This window comes from Syngnathus acus, chromosome 4 (genome assembly GCF_901709675.1).
Source record: "Syngnathus acus chromosome 4, fSynAcu1.2, whole genome shotgun sequence".
Taxonomy (NCBI): Eukaryota; Metazoa; Chordata; class Actinopteri; order Syngnathiformes; family Syngnathidae; genus Syngnathus; species Syngnathus acus.
In genome coordinates, this window is record NC_051090.1 from 4,116,330 (window position 1) to 4,130,243 (window position 13,914).

Genomic DNA, 13,914 nt, shown 5'->3' on the forward strand with positions numbered 1-13,914 from the left:
TTCACCTGCTTATTTTTAGTCACTTCTAACCAGCAGTACAATTCTACACACAATTTAAATCCTTTATTATGTATAATTAGGTTTTAATAATAAAAATATAAAGAGTGGGCCTATATTTATTTTATATCTTTTCCTTTCTGACCTCAAAGTTTCTTTTGTTCATACTTCCTTATTTATGCTTATTTTGATCCTTCTTTTGCTGGAATCAACATTCCCTCTTCCCTCTCTGACATTTTCAAAGCTTTCATTCTTGTCAAATGCGCTTTTTTCCGGGTATCTTTTCCTTCCTGACCTTTTATGGAGTACTCCCAAAAACCCTTCATACTTTCACTTAAATCTACTTATCTACCTTCTAGAGCTACCTACCTATAGGTGGATAATATGATAACATAACAGGATGAACTGCTAAAGTAGAAGAGGAAGTCTGTCAGTACTCTTTGATAATCAAGAGGGAACAGCGAACAACAAATCATAACAACTCCAGGTAGTTTTCTGTTCATATTTTTAGAATTTTATTATTTTTTCATGATTTGAATTATTATCATAATAATGATATTGGGCTTTGAGGGGGATTTCAGGGTTAACCTTGACCTCTATGGTCAAAGGATCTAATGCATTTTAGGATCATCCTGAAATGTCACGTAGATACATAATATCTTTGGTGAGCAGTGTTTAAAATACTATTTTATCATTTTTTATTTCATCTTAATTGTTGCTAGGCACAACAATGAATGACTCCGACATTTCCTACGACTACAACTATGATGACGAAGTATGCGAAAAAGACGAAGTGGTCCGATTCGGCTCCATTGTAGTTCCTGCTTTCTTCTCAATCGTGATCACGCTGAGCCTCGTCGGAAACGTCCTGGTCCTCGTCATCCTGGCTTTGTACGAGAACCTTAAATCTCTAACCAACATTCTCATTCTCAATCTGGCCGTGTCTGACCTGGTCTTCACCAGCGGTCTCCCGTTCTGGGCCATCTACCACAGTCGGGGCTGGCTGTTCCATAAGACCCTCTGCAAAATCGTCACTTTTGTCTTCTTCATCGGGTTTTACAGTAGCGTCCTCTTCCTGACCGTCATGACCGTCGACAGGTATCTGACTGTGGTCCGCCCGCTGTCGGACTTGAGGCCAAAAACTGTACGCGCGGGGGTTCTGGTCTCCATCTTGCTGTGGATAGTCAGCGTGGGCGCGGCCTTGCCCTCTCTGCTCTTCAGTAATGTTGTCTTCATCCCACACAAGGACAAACCGTCCCTGGGTTGCGAGTACGAGGACGATCTGTGGGCAACGGTCGGCGTTTCCCAGCAGAACGTCTTCTTCTTAGTCGCCTCTGCCGTCATGGCTTTCTGCTACTGCAAGATACTGGGCCGAATCACCAGAACCAGATCGCACACCAAGAGCCGAGCGGTAAAACTCGTCTTGTGCGTCGTGGTCGTCTTCTTCCTGGGATGGGTGCCGTATAATGTGGTGATCTTTCTGAGACTTTTATCGAACAAGTTGGTTCCGCCTTTTGAAGACTGCGACTTAAGTATCCGACTCGATTATGCGTTCTATGTGTGCCGACTCGTTGCCTTCTCCCACTGCTGTCTCAACCCGGTCTTTTACGCGCTAGTGGGCGTGAGGTTCAGACGTCACCTAAAGACAATTTTCTTGAAGATGTTCAGAGGACCGAGGGCTGTCGAGACACAAGAGGGGAGGATGCAAAACATAATCTCACAGGGATCAATGTATTAGATGGCGTTTCTATTGTCAAATAATTCGATTTTTTGTGTGTGGAATGTTTAACAGATACATGATTGTACTTGAATAATTTTGCTTTCAATTGTCTACAAATGAATCACATGGGTAACATGCAAATAAATGTTTTGTTTGAAAGGATAAGCTTTCATTGACATTTGAGAAAAAGAACCTCTATTGTGTACAAAGAGAGGAAATTAATTCTATGTGCCTTTTTTAACACTACACAGGTGACCTTTGCAAAAATACAAAGCATGAAAAATAAATTATTGACATTCACATCTTAATTACCATATCAGTCATTGCTTGTATCATAATGGATTGGGAGGGATAAATTAAATGAGGGAATGCTCAGAAAAATACTAATTTCAACTTGCCTTGTGATCATAAATGCTTATTATTGATAGCAAGATTCTATTGTGGAACATTTCATGTATCAAAATAATTTTTATTAAACATTACTCAGGCATGTGAAATAGTCTTATAAGTGACAGACAAAATCAGACAAAAAGGGAATTTTAAAAACACATCAGGAAAAAAAAAAGTGATTTTTATGTAGACAGTTTCAATCATTCAAATATTTTGTTTTGCATATTTCAAAGACTTTGTTTTTCCCTCGAGTCTTAAAGGCACACGTTAATCATAAAAAGCTGTATCATTTTCTAGAGCACAGATTCAAAGATGAAATATTCTTATAGTATTTCCAATATTCACACAAAAATATAAAACAAATCCCAGGATACGAGATATTATGAACAAAATTAGCAGTACGAAATGGATTCTTTGATAAAAGCCTCCAACATTTTAAGTGCAAACTTGTACACAAGAGGAATGAAAAGAGGAATTGAGACATTTAAAATGAATTTATCGGTCATGTGAGAGGTTGAATGCATGACTACATGTAGATTTTCACTCCAAAACAAAAGAGGATGTTTGCTGATCCGTCACCACAAAAGGAATACGTTGAACAAAGTTTCTAGTTCAGAACAGGCGACTCAAACGTCTGATTTGTGGACTAAGTCAAACTGACCAATCTTAATGTGACTTCACTTGAAATCAAAAGTAAGAATGCAGCGACTGCGGGTTGAGTTCAACAGTGAGCTCTCATTTTGGTCACGTGATGAAACTGAGCCGTGATTGGTTGTTAACCGAGTCCCCAGTCGGGTCCTCAGCATCCGTTCTGCTCTACGTCCTCCTCAGCCACCACGGGCAGGACCAGGTGAGAGATGCGACTCCACAGCCCGCCGAACTTATCCGTGTCCATCTCATTGAAGGCCGTCTGGTTGCTTGAGTCCACCAGCCTGTCCTTAAGATAGTCCTGAACCATCTCCTCGACAGCCCCGAGCTCCCCGCTGACCTCTTCCTGAGGCAGTAGCACGGTGAACAACAGGAAGACCTCCTTGTAGGCGGCGTGTTCGTGGTCACAGTAGCGATAGAAGATGAGGGTGGAGCCGGGCGGCAGCTCCTCAAAGCGGTGGATGACAGCCGCCGCTCGGTTTCCCCCAAAGGCTGCCCGCAGTTGCCCGTCCATGTCCAGCTTCACCTCGTCACTCTCCATGGCGGCCTTCCCGGCTCCGTCGATTTGGAGCACGGAAGCTTCCAGCGCCGAGGAGAAAGCGGACGCCAGACCCTCGGCCAGGCAGGACAGCGTCTTTTCAGCGCCGCGGCCAGACGTCAGGATCAGACTGACGGGCTCCGTGGGCTCGGCGCTTTTAAGGTGCTTCTCCAGGTGGATCTTGCTCCTTTTCCAAAGTTCTGGTCTTTGACTGCGGAAGCGGGCCTCCAATTGAGACAAGAGATCCGCGAAGGGCTGGAGCTTCACAGACCTGGATGGACGCCGTGCTCCCTCCGCAAACGTCCGGTACAGCGAGATCAACTTGTCCTTGTAGAGCAGCATTGCAGCAGAGCTAAGCAGCAGCACGATCACAACCGACCAGCACAAATAATGAGGGAATCCTGAAGGGCGACAGGAAAAATTTCAACTCCAAACAACGTTAGAAAGAGATTTTGCATTGACCTTTTTTCCGCAAATTTTTTCCGTGTTAATCGAAATAACTTACCTCTTGATGATCCTCCAGAGGATCCCCTGGTAACCCCTTGTGTCTTAATAACCGCTGAGAGAAGAAAACCAAATAGAAAAATAGCAACATTGTTTAGCAAATTAAACAACCAGGTGGAATCTGCTAAGGGTTCAGTCACCTTTTTTGCTGCGCGAGACCGGTTCTTTCCGGATGGGAATGTTATTGGCTCGGTGTCGTACCGGGTACGATGTCACGGAGGGTGTATACACACTGCGGTGGTCGGCTGTGGAGATGCCTACACATGGAGGACATTTTGAGTGCAATTTCTTAAAGCAAGAAGCTTCACTTTCACCATCAAAATGTAGTAACGTCAACCTTACCAGAGCTTTTAGCTTTGGCCTCCATCTCCTTCTTGTACTCGTCCATGCTGGTGATTTTGCGGCTTTGCACATTGCGTCTGCTCGCCAAAGATCTCGTCGGTACGCTGGGCTTCCTGAACGTGGCAGTTTCTTCCCGTGACGGTGTCTTGACTGAACAAATAGCAAAACTGAAGTGCAATCGTAATTTTTCAATCAATGCGGAAAGAAACGGGTTGTACCTTCGTTGCGTTTCATCAAGTGTGTGTCAGTATTTTCACTTATACGGTAGCGCTTGCCCAGCACAACAAATGGGGACAACTTCACATCTCCTGTGGATGAGGTTGTTGTTTGAGGTTTGACAACAGAACGGAAATTTCAATTTATGCAGTAAAGAATGTGTCACATGATGCACTTACCAAGTGATGTTTCTGGATGATCTGGACTATGCACAGAATCTCCTTCAATAACCATTTCCTGGTCTTCATTTTCTTCCAGTGCTGATTCCTGAAGATCCATCTCCTTTTTATTACCGCTATCACCTGACATTTCTTCTTCTTCTTCTTCTAGTCGACTTTTCTTTCCAGGGGACGCTGAAAGAGAGGTTTTGGACAACTGAAGCACTTTTCATCGAAAGTAAATGGCATGATATTGTGTTTTTGATAAATTGTCTCCAGCGACAGTATTTGGCAGACAGTCATGAAATAAAGACGTGTTCCTCCCTTTTGCCACAATATCAACTTTAATTGTCGTTGAAGCCAAGAAAATACAGTCGCCTCACCTTCATCTTCTGAGCCAGTCTCCACATTTCTGGATCCATTAATAGTTGGGACAGAAGAAGAAGAAGTCGCCTGCTTTTCTATCCCCCTTTTAGACCTCCTGATTGGACCTCTTGCGGTCACTTCACAAATGAAAGCTACACAAGGAAGGATCATTTGAATTAGGCGAGAATTACTGGATTTACTGCCTTCAACCACAATTAACTCGCAAGAAACAAACATGCCAGTGGACGTGTTGCCATTAAACAAAGCCCATCGCGTTCATTGAGAAGACTTAAGTGCGCTAGCATCGAAGGTTAACATGACTGTCTGTTACACTTACTTTTTTCTGTTGACTGCCGTCGCGTCGGTCTCCTCAGAGTCCGGAGCTCCGCATTTTCAGAAACATCCGTATCCATTTATGGTTTTAATTAGACCGAGAAAAGGTACTAAACGCGAATTAAATAAATTCCAACATCGTGTTCGGACGAGATACGACTCAACGGGAAGAATTACGCAGAGGACATAAAAAGCGGAAATAAGTTTCCGTGACTTAAACTCGTCCCTCCGGCAACTCTGTTCCCCCTTCAATGGTTCCACCTGGACCTGTCAGAAAGCGAAAGTACAGAGTCAAGACTACGTTGTTGCCGGATATCACGGTTATGTGATTGAGGTGAGTTTAACAACTATATCTACCTGTTATTTATGTATTTATACTCGTATTAGGTTTTCCATAGTAAGGCAGCTTCACATTGCAGCTGTTAGCATAGGCTTGCTAATGTGCTAATCGAAACGGCTTTCAATTTCAGTGAACCTACATAATGGCTTTTATCTTAGTGTTTGCATACAATTTAGTAATTTACATGTGGGTTGGTTAACTTTTAAACAGCTTTGCAATCGATCTAGTCGTAAGGGTGTCCGTAGTACTTTGGACCATTTAATTGTGGACTCTGGACACCGAAAGAACTAGTTGTCCCTGTTGGAACAATGTGCAAGTTAGTGTAGTCATAACATGACACGCTTTTTCTTCAAAGGACTAATCATTGGGCCCGTTTGAACAGTCATGGAAGACTCACCAGACCCAGCTGCCCACCCCCAACAAGAAGAACCAGCAGCAGGTAATGCAGTGCACTGGCAGTGCAGTTGCTGAACTTCACTGGACCACCTTGTTTGTGTTGCAGACAGCGATCAGCCTGAGAAGACCGTCCTTCCGCCTGATGGGTGCAGTAAAGGCGAGTTGGACGAGCCAAATGTGGAGAACGGGGCACTTGACCTTGATGGTTCTGCTGCTGATCATGATTGCACGGGAGCACAACAAGATGAGGAGTCAACAACAAAAGAAGATTTTGGTGGTGAGTGTTTCCTGCCTCAAATGAGAAGTAACTGAAGGAAGATGATTACAAGCTTGGTCACGGAACGAATTAAACTCAAGTCATTGAAATTCACATTGTTATCGGCTGTAGCTGGGGAGGACCAACCAGAGGATGACGAGAAGGCACCAGAAGACACCACAGCAGCAACAGAGTCCAACACAAACCCTGATCATGTAGACGGTCCTGTTGAAAGTCTCCAAGAAGACCAGCTGGTCCTTAATGACCCAAAAGGTGCGGACAGCACATTTGATATTTCGCTTATGTTTTAAATATTCATCAACTAGTTTTAATCTCCCCTCTTGAGGATCAGAATCCAGAATTCAGGACCCCGTGGAAGAGGAGGACCCACAGGTGCCACGGAAAGCCTCACTGGAGATTCTGAAGGATGTTGATCGGAGGAATAAGGTGGAGACCATTGGCCCAGCCACTTGGGAAACTGCTGACTCAGGAGTTACTGGAATTCTTGGAGGTAGGCTAACCAAGTCAGGATCAAGGTCACACTTAAACTGGAATCTGTCCAAGATGAGTTAGACCAAGTGGTATAGTATAGTTGTTACAACCTCAACAGGAGGGCCTCAAGATCTGACTGTCATTTTCTCAAATAAATATCAAGCTTGTGTGTGTGTACAGGAAGAAGATACCTGATGGGCATCGGTGTAGTGTTGGTACTCGTCGCCGTGGTGGTGCAGCACATCCTCCGGCCCGAACCGCTGCTTCCAAGCGCCATGCCTCCCGTCGCCGTCTTCCTGAGGCAGCTTGAAAGAGTCGAGTCCCGCTTCCCCGGCCAGCGCCCCGAGCTGTGGACCCGCAGCCGGATCCACCTGAAGAGGCACCTCCTGACGGAACGGCCCAGCCAACCCGTCAGTCTGATCCTGACGGCGGGGGCGTCGGGCCGCCGAACGCTGCGATGCCTGGCCCGCGACCTGGGCTCCGCCTTCTCCTCCGCCCTCAACGGCTCCGTGCTGCACATCGACGGTGCCAGCAAAGCCGGCGTGGACAGCGACCGGGTCAAACTGGACATCGACGGCCAGCTGCAGGTGGCCTTCGAAGGGGACAAACCCGTGGCGGTGATTCATCACTTCGAGCAGCTGCCCCCGGGCTCCACGCTCATCTTCTATCGCTACTGCGACCACGAGAACGCGGCCTACAAGAAGACGTTCCTCATCTTCACCGTGCTGCTGGAGGGAGAGGAGGAGATACCCGCCGGGATTCCTTTGAGCGCCGTGGAGGAGATGGTGGATGACCACCTCCAGAGCAAGTTCCTCTCGCATGGTCGTCCCTTGGCCTTCGACAGGATGGACCTGGACAAGTACAGCGGACTGTGGAGCCGCATTTCGCACCTCATCCTTCCGGTTGCCGCCGAGGCGTGGACGGAGCATGAAAGCTGCTCGTGAACTTTCTGATTTTATACAGGGTTGCTGAAAAGATGACACTTTATAGATGATGATTAAGTCCAAGGCTGATGAAGGATTTTGTTTTTTTTAACAAAAGTTTTAACCGTTTCCAGAACATATTTTTCTTAAAAAAAAAATCATCATAAAAATCAGTTATAAATATCTTTAAGAAACAATCTTGTTAATGAACAACTTCACTGCTCTGAATAACTTAACTCAAACAACTAATGAAAATTCAGTTTCATTCTGGTGTGGATGCTAGAATCAAATTCTGGACACTATAGCGCGAAATGTAATTTATTATCTAATGCATCAAGATACAAATCTTATACAGTCCAAAATTGACATTTTACCATTGAGTTTTTTTTTTTTTTTAAATTATCACTATTTTTATCCGCTCAGAACAAATGCAAACCTAAACCAAGGAGCTCCATGCAAAATGAATGTATTATTTTACAATTTTTAAAAAGGGTATTTATGATTTGTCTGTTTTATTCTCTGATAACTTTGACTGCTTTCAGCATTGTCTTTTATTTGCAATTCCCAACCTTCCAACATGACAGTGTCCCTTAACCAAACTTTCTATCATACTCCAGGAAAACAGTACTGTACTGCTTCATACAGTTCATGTGCCTTATATCGAATAAAGACGAAAGATTTGAGGCTTGTTTGTTTCGTTGCAGTGTATGGTAGTGCCCTATAGAGGGCAGCATTTAGCAAATACACCGTTAAACCCAGGGTTGGGCAAATTTATGCATTTCTGGTCATACATTGATGAGATATGAAAGAAAAACACTTGAAACATGTATGCTCTATTTGGAATTCACCTTACCAATTATTTAATAATATATATTTAAAAAATGTATGTAAAAATCATTAATTTCACAATCTTAGTGTTTCAAATACAGACCTGAAATAAATAATATAAAACTGATATTTTATTAACCAATTTCTTTGTAAGAACTTCCCAAAATAACATTTTGACACTTGCCAGCCACTACATTAGGTACACTTAAACTTTGCCATGAGGTCATAATTATACAGTCGTTTGAAGCTATGTCGCTATGCACTACATCCTAATGGGAGCTTTTCCAATATTTTGGTTACCCTATCTTAAAAAAAACATTTATTTCCCGAGACTTACTTTCACATGTAGAGCTGATGGATTGCGAGTTGAACTCCTCCTCACTCCTTCCATCATCAGGGCCCGCCTCCTGTCGGCACTCGCTCAGCTTTCACACGCACCCTCTCCCTGCCTCCACTCTCCATCAGTGCGTTGACATCATGGCCTCGTAGAGCCTTCATCTCCAGTCTGGACCCGCCATGAGGAGGCCAAAGACATTTCTTGCCTGCTAACTTGAACAATCTGCAATTTTTTTTTTTTTTTAAACTCTCTCATCGGCGTCCCAGCATGTTGAAGTGTTGCGTGGTGATCTTGGTGCACTGTGCGCTTCTTGTGCACGGAGTGACCGTGCCGCCAAACAGCCTGGCTGCTGCAGACTCCAGGCTGCAAACTGACACAGAGCAAAATGCCAACAAGCTGCAGGAGGTGACTGATGATGAGCAAAACACCCTCTCCGAGGTAAGGCGTGCGTGCACTCACAATGCATCATACAGTTTGGTCCGGATGGATTTTTGCCTTTACGCACCACTTGGATTTAAACTGGAACAATATCAAGTCCTGTTGGGATGAATAAAGCCATCATTGGGATATAAATCCAGCGTGGTGGTGTATAAAAGCAACAACAACAAAAATCCGGATTTAACTGTATGTTGTGTGGACACCTGACAAACTGCAGAAAAAAATACATACCGTCCTTTTCTCTTTGTAGCTGCTGGGTGATTATGACAAAGTGAAAGCCCTCTCGGAAGGTTCTGACTGTCGGTGTCAATGTGTTGTCAGACCCCTGAGCAGGAGCGCCTGCCGGCGGATAGAGGAGGGCAGCGCAACCGCGCAGGACTCCTACACTGTGGAGACCATCACGTCCGGTCCGGAGTGTAAGTGCGCCTGCGTCGCTCCTCCGGCTGCGGTCAACCCCTGCGAAGGAGAGCGAAGACTGAAAAAGCTTAGGGAAGCTGCGAAAGATGATGTCAAGGTGAAGTTTCCACAAAAAAAAACTCAAAAGGATCATCTTGGAGCTAGATTGGATCTCTGGTCTCCAGTTGGTCTTGACGCTTTTTGACCGAGTCCACTTGATTGTTATAGTTGGCCACCGTCCTTGAGCTTCTGGAAGGTTCCTATAATGGGATGGATCTACCCAAGCTGCACACCATCATCAGCAATCTGGTGGACCGTGTGACACACATTGAAAAGGTACCAGATGACGGCAAAGTTTTTTGTCACCAATTTTTTTGACCACTGAAAACAACAAACTGAAAACAAAAGATATCCGGCAGGTGTCCCAATACTTACGCAAGCGGGGTTACATCAGAAAGCATACAAGTCCCCAGAAGAATTTGGCGCTCTGCATTTCCTTCTCCTCAAAATAAATCCCAATTGTAATCATGGCCGGGACAAATTATGGCGTCGTCACCTCACAGCGGAATAAAAAATCAAAAGTAGTCAACATTAGTCACGCTTTTGCACAATCCAAATGATGATCGTCCACTCGCTGGCTGACTTGACTTGTGATGTGACACAGCCATTGTTAGGCACACTGAAAATAGATGTGCTTTTCCCCACTAAGTGGCCTCTGGAGACTTTTTTCTTTTTTGCACGGGTAAACCTGGAGAAAAATAAACCTCCATTTAGACTTGCAGTATTTATATCGTCTACTGTAACTAGCACAATCCGATGCCTGCATAATTTTCTCATTGAACAAATATGTTGAACGTTAAATTGACTATATCATTTATTTACGATTACGTAAAGGTGATGGCCATTAAAGACATCAAAGATGACGTGAAGTCCAACACGAACTCATCCAACCCAACACACGGTGGTGAAAGTTGGACCACCGCCCCGAATTCACCTTCACACCACCAAGATGATCAAGGAAGAGAGAAAGTCGATGGACCGGAAACGTCTCCAAAAATACCGGTAAATGTGATGTCTTACATAACTAAGTAAATCTTGAGCGACGGACGGAGAACATGTGAAATTGTTGATAAGAGGGAGACCGGGTGACTGTAGCACTGTTGACCCCATGACAGCATCCAAGTGAAATGGCGATCCTCTCCAGAAGTGTTGGGTGGGCTTCTTCTCCCAAAATTGAATCACCATGCTGGTATGCTTTCTCAGGGGCATTACGCAAGATTATTGATGAAAACTGAAACGAAATATGTGGCCACAAGATGCTGAGTCCAATACATAAAGTCCGTTTGAAAATCCCCAATAAACACAAACGGCTCTGATTGTTAATGAACAAAAACAAATTCTGTCTCAATTGTTATTTTTCACCTAGTTTATCTCAGTTACATTGAGGGCGCCAACTATGGCTACAAATAAATATTTAATGATGTCAACTGTTTTTGTTTGGCAAACCGTCACTGGGTGGTTTTGAAGTTGTTCCTCTGTTTATAAACAGGAGAAGCACAGAACTCTGTCAGACGGTTCGGCTCAGGTCACCGAGGTGAAGCAGCACGTGGCTCGCAAAAAGGCGGGCGACAAGGTTTTTCAGGAATCCAAGACTGCTCTTAATGGGATGATTATCAGAGGAGTGACTTTTTACAAGTCGGAGCCAGAACCAATGGCCACTGACGACGGGGAGCATGAAGAGACCGGTAAATGGGACATACCCTCGGAATTTGTCCAGCCATTTTGTTTTTGCAATGTGCAGCTCTGACAATGGAGAGCCTTTGACCTGAACTTCTTCATCCTCTGTAGATTTGGAGTATCATGGATTCAGTGGCGATGGTCCAATCGACCTCCTGGTTGAGGAGAATCTTATCCGACACAAAGCTCGTCCCCGTCCCAGGCAGACGGTAGAGCCAAGATCTTTCCACCCCGTGTCTACTGACCTCTCCCATGGCTCCAAGAAAGCCAGTCGGCCTACAAGCCTACCAAAACGTCTGAGTGAAGACATCGTAGACGTTGACGCTCCAACCGCTTCGGCAACAATCGCGACTGACACAAACGCAACAAGCAAAGTCACGTTAGCACCCAACACGACCTTGTTGAACCCCACCACCTTGAACTCTGCATCTCAATCTGTTCCTTCGAACTCCTCCCCGGATGTAACTACCACGGAGATGACCAAAACCACTCAAGCGGATGCTACGTCAACCCCTACAAAGGATACACAAAGAATCGCGCTAGAAACCACAAGCCTGGAGATGAGTGACCAAATGACAGGAGCACCAATCTCCACTGTGAAGGACGTGACCACCAGCTCTGGAACCCACACCACCAACATTCCAACAGTCACTCAGGTCGCCCCCACAACACCACAAGACCCGACGACCTACTTTCCAACATCTTCAACAAACCCTCCAAGCACTCCCCCACCCGTCACCACACCTGTGACGACTCCTCCTCCGACCACCACCATCAAACCCACGACGACCACGACCGTCCCCACTCCCACCACCGTCAAACCCACGACGACCACGACCGTCCCCAGTCCAACCACCATCAAGACCACCACGACCGTCCCCAGTCGGACTCCTGCGGTCAAACGGAAGTATAAAATCAGCTGGGAGGAGGAAGAAGAAGATGTGGAGTTTGATGACATCATGCAAAGGCAGGAGGGAGCAACAACAAGAAAACCCGGTAAATGGATTCAATGCCTTTCTGCATTTTCCGTTGCGTGGATACAAACTCAAAAACACTCAAATAGAATTCAAGAATGTACAATCCTAATTTGGATCAGCAGTTTTTCTGTGACCTTGATCTGCTGTAAAAGGTGGATGGCTTGAGTCATTAATGACCAAGACATTCCAGAAGAATGTAACATATGTCAACAACTTCTACAAAAACAAATCTATGATCAGCACCAAATGTTGAAAGGTTCTTCCTCACGCTACCAACAATTCAGTCAAACTGGTATTTTTTGGACAAACTATCAAACCAACAGACCAAAATTTTGTCTGAGGTTACTACAAAAAAGATAAAACGGACCATCACATTTGTGAAAAAATACAATAGAATTGTACAATAGAGTATTATTTGGACCGTTCTGTGCCAATGTGGCAACTTTGCGTGTAGGAGTCTGGTTCAAATAAAAGCCTGTTAGACTAATTATTGTCAGACTCTTTGAGGTGGGTCTGAGAAATGTTGATGCTCTTCTAAAGCCTCCCTCATAACACTCGGGGTCTTTTGCAGAGGAATGTAAGGACACCTTGGCAATCATCTCCGAACCGGTGACTCACAACAAGTACGGCAGGACCGAAGGGGCCTGGATGAAGGATCCGAAATCGGACAAAGACAGGATTTATGTTACCAACTTCTATTACGGGAACAACCTCCTGGAGTTTCAGAACATGGATGTTTTCAAAAAAGGTAAAAGTGTTTTTGTTGATTCTGAGCTTTTGAACTCCCTTTGAGATGTTTTCTTTTTTGTCCCCAGGCCGTTTTACAAACTCCTACAAACTTCCTTACAATTGGATGGGCACCAATCACGTGGTGTACAACGGCGCCTTCTTCTACAACCGCGCCTTCTCCCGAGACATTATCAAATTTGACCTGCAGCGGCGTTACGTGGCCGCCTGGACCATGCTGCACGACGCCGTGATGGAAGAGTCGACGGCGGCGTGGGAGTGGCGCAGTCACTCGGACGTCGACTTCGCTTTGGACGAGAGCGGCATCTGGATCATCTACCCGTCGATGGACGACGAGGGCTTCTTACAGGAAGTGGTTGTTCTGAGCCGCCTGAATCCGGTGGACCTCAGCATGCAAAGGGAGACCACGTGGAGAACCGGGCTGAGGAGGAACCACTACGGGAACTGCTTCATCGTGTGTGGCGTCTTGTACGCTGTTGACAGCTACAACCAAAAGCAGGCCAACTTGGAATACGCCTTCGACACTCACACCAACACTCAGATGATTCCCAGAATGCCTTTCAGCAACAATTACACCTACACCACCCAAATTGACTATAACCCCAAAGAGGGCGTCTTGTACGCATGGGACAATGGACATCAAGTCACATACGATATTAAGTTGGCATATGCAGACTCCAATTAAAGCTTTAATTGTAGTGAAGTTGAAATTTTCAAATGGATTGTAGATCGGTCCAACTGGCCTATAACGGCTATTTGTTCAATTTGTATCTGAATTCAATAAAAAGTGAGCCCCATTGGTTGTTGACTCACCGTGTTTTGTAGCGTAAAGCCG

At 45.0% G+C, this 13,914-nt stretch overlaps 4 protein-coding genes and 1 long non-coding RNA gene across 12 annotated transcripts; 3 read left to right on the top strand and 2 right to left on the bottom strand.

Moving 5' to 3' along the window:
• The first annotated feature begins 311 nt into the window (after nucleotides 1-311).
• Nucleotides 312-2,022, top strand: xcr1a.1 (chemokine (C motif) receptor 1a, duplicate 1). The gene is made up of 2 exons (XM_037248766.1): nucleotides 312-484; nucleotides 720-2,022. The coding sequence occupies exon 2, from the start codon at nucleotides 728-730 to the stop codon at nucleotides 1,733-1,735; it is 1,008 nt and encodes a 335-aa protein (XP_037104661.1). The 5' UTR covers nucleotides 312-484; nucleotides 720-727; the 3' UTR covers nucleotides 1,736-2,022.
• Nucleotides 2,023-2,116: 94 nt separating this feature from the next.
• Nucleotides 2,117-5,405, bottom strand: LOC119121310 (torsin-1A-interacting protein 2-like). 5 transcript variants are annotated; one of them, XR_005097653.1, is made up of 9 exons: nucleotides 5,217-5,369; nucleotides 4,897-5,031; nucleotides 4,535-4,708; nucleotides 4,358-4,447; nucleotides 4,140-4,289; nucleotides 3,938-4,054; nucleotides 3,799-3,852; nucleotides 2,807-3,694; nucleotides 2,117-2,767 (listed from the first exon to the last, which is right to left on the bottom strand). XR_005097653.1 is itself a non-coding variant. In XM_037248741.1 (8 exons), the coding sequence occupies exons 1-8, from the start codon at nucleotides 5,290-5,292 to the stop codon at nucleotides 2,907-2,909; spliced, it is 1,581 nt and encodes a 526-aa protein (XP_037104636.1). In that variant the 5' UTR covers nucleotides 5,293-5,369; the 3' UTR covers nucleotides 2,117-2,906. The 5 variants fall into 5 exon arrangements, 3 of the variants coding, with proteins under 3 accessions (XP_037104636.1, XP_037104634.1, XP_037104637.1); XR_005097652.1 differs by having other exon boundaries at nucleotides 2,117-2,753; nucleotides 2,789-3,694; XM_037248741.1 differs by having other exon boundaries at nucleotides 2,117-3,694; nucleotides 3,799-3,849.
• Nucleotides 5,406-5,424: 19 nt separating this feature from the next.
• Nucleotides 5,425-7,719, top strand: LOC119121314 (torsin-1A-interacting protein 2-like). 3 transcript variants are annotated; one of them, XM_037248747.1, is made up of 6 exons: nucleotides 5,425-5,546; nucleotides 5,908-5,991; nucleotides 6,055-6,225; nucleotides 6,337-6,486; nucleotides 6,551-6,715; nucleotides 6,877-7,719. In XM_037248747.1, the coding sequence occupies exons 2-6, from the start codon at nucleotides 5,937-5,939 to the stop codon at nucleotides 7,638-7,640; spliced, it is 1,305 nt and encodes a 434-aa protein (XP_037104642.1). In that variant the 5' UTR covers nucleotides 5,425-5,546; nucleotides 5,908-5,936; the 3' UTR covers nucleotides 7,641-7,719. The 3 variants fall into 3 exon arrangements, with proteins under 3 accessions (XP_037104642.1, XP_037104643.1, XP_037104644.1); XM_037248748.1 differs by having other exon boundaries at nucleotides 6,337-6,477; XM_037248749.1 differs by having other exon boundaries at nucleotides 6,337-6,477; nucleotides 6,557-6,715.
• Nucleotides 7,720-8,173: 454 nt separating this feature from the next.
• Nucleotides 8,174-9,542, bottom strand: LOC119121333. The gene is made up of 3 exons (XR_005097657.1): nucleotides 9,454-9,542; nucleotides 9,244-9,321; nucleotides 8,174-9,154 (listed from the first exon to the last, which is right to left on the bottom strand). It is a non-coding gene; the product is annotated as an uncharacterized LOC119121333 (long non-coding RNA).
• olfml2ba (olfactomedin-like 2Ba) lies at nucleotides 9,020-13,877 on the top strand. Of its 2 annotated transcripts, none has more exons than XM_037248732.1 (8): nucleotides 9,020-9,222; nucleotides 9,473-9,736; nucleotides 9,847-9,954; nucleotides 10,513-10,680; nucleotides 11,168-11,363; nucleotides 11,467-12,351; nucleotides 12,904-13,080; nucleotides 13,148-13,877. In XM_037248732.1, the coding sequence occupies exons 1-8, from the start codon at nucleotides 9,052-9,054 to the stop codon at nucleotides 13,762-13,764; spliced, it is 2,586 nt and encodes an 861-aa protein (XP_037104627.1). In that variant the 5' UTR covers nucleotides 9,020-9,051; the 3' UTR covers nucleotides 13,765-13,877. The 2 variants fall into 2 exon arrangements, with proteins under 2 accessions (XP_037104627.1, XP_037104628.1); XM_037248733.1 differs by having other exon boundaries at nucleotides 9,094-9,222; nucleotides 9,544-9,736.
• Nucleotides 13,878-13,914: the final 37 nt, after the last annotated feature.

Bases quoted from the DNA above. Each gene is read 5' to 3' on its own strand.
- olfml2ba (XM_037248732.1), top strand. From the start codon at position 9,052: ATGTTGAAGTGTTGCGTGGTGATCTTGGTGCACTGTGCGCTTCTTGTG. The intron at 9,223-9,472 runs GTAAGGCGTGCG...TTCTCTTTGTAG, and splicing joins AGCAAAACACCCTCTCCGAG to CTGCTGGGTGATTATGACAA. The intron at 10,681-11,167 runs GTAAATGTGATG...GTTTATAAACAG, and splicing joins AAACGTCTCCAAAAATACCG to GAGAAGCACAGAACTCTGTC.
- LOC119121310 (XM_037248739.1), bottom strand. From the start codon at position 5,292: ATGGATACGGATGTTTCTGAAAATGCGGAGCTCCGGACTCTGAGGAGA. The intron at 4,448-4,534 runs GTAAGTGCATCA...CCTCATCCACAG, and splicing joins TCATCCAGAAACATCACTTG to GAGATGTGAAGTTGTCCCCA. The intron at 3,695-3,798 runs GTAAGTTATTTC...GTCGCCCTTCAG, and splicing joins CTCTGGAGGATCATCAAGAG to GATTCCCTCATTATTTGTGC.
- xcr1a.1 (XM_037248766.1), top strand. From the start codon at position 728: ATGAATGACTCCGACATTTCCTACGACTACAACTATGATGACGAAGTA.
- LOC119121314 (XM_037248747.1), top strand. From the start codon at position 5,937: ATGGAAGACTCACCAGACCCAGCTGCCCACCCCCAACAAGAAGAACCA. The intron at 5,992-6,054 runs GTAATGCAGTGC...TTTGTGTTGCAG, and splicing joins ACAAGAAGAACCAGCAGCAG to ACAGCGATCAGCCTGAGAAG. The intron at 6,226-6,336 runs GTGAGTGTTTCC...TATCGGCTGTAG, and splicing joins AACAAAAGAAGATTTTGGTG to CTGGGGAGGACCAACCAGAG.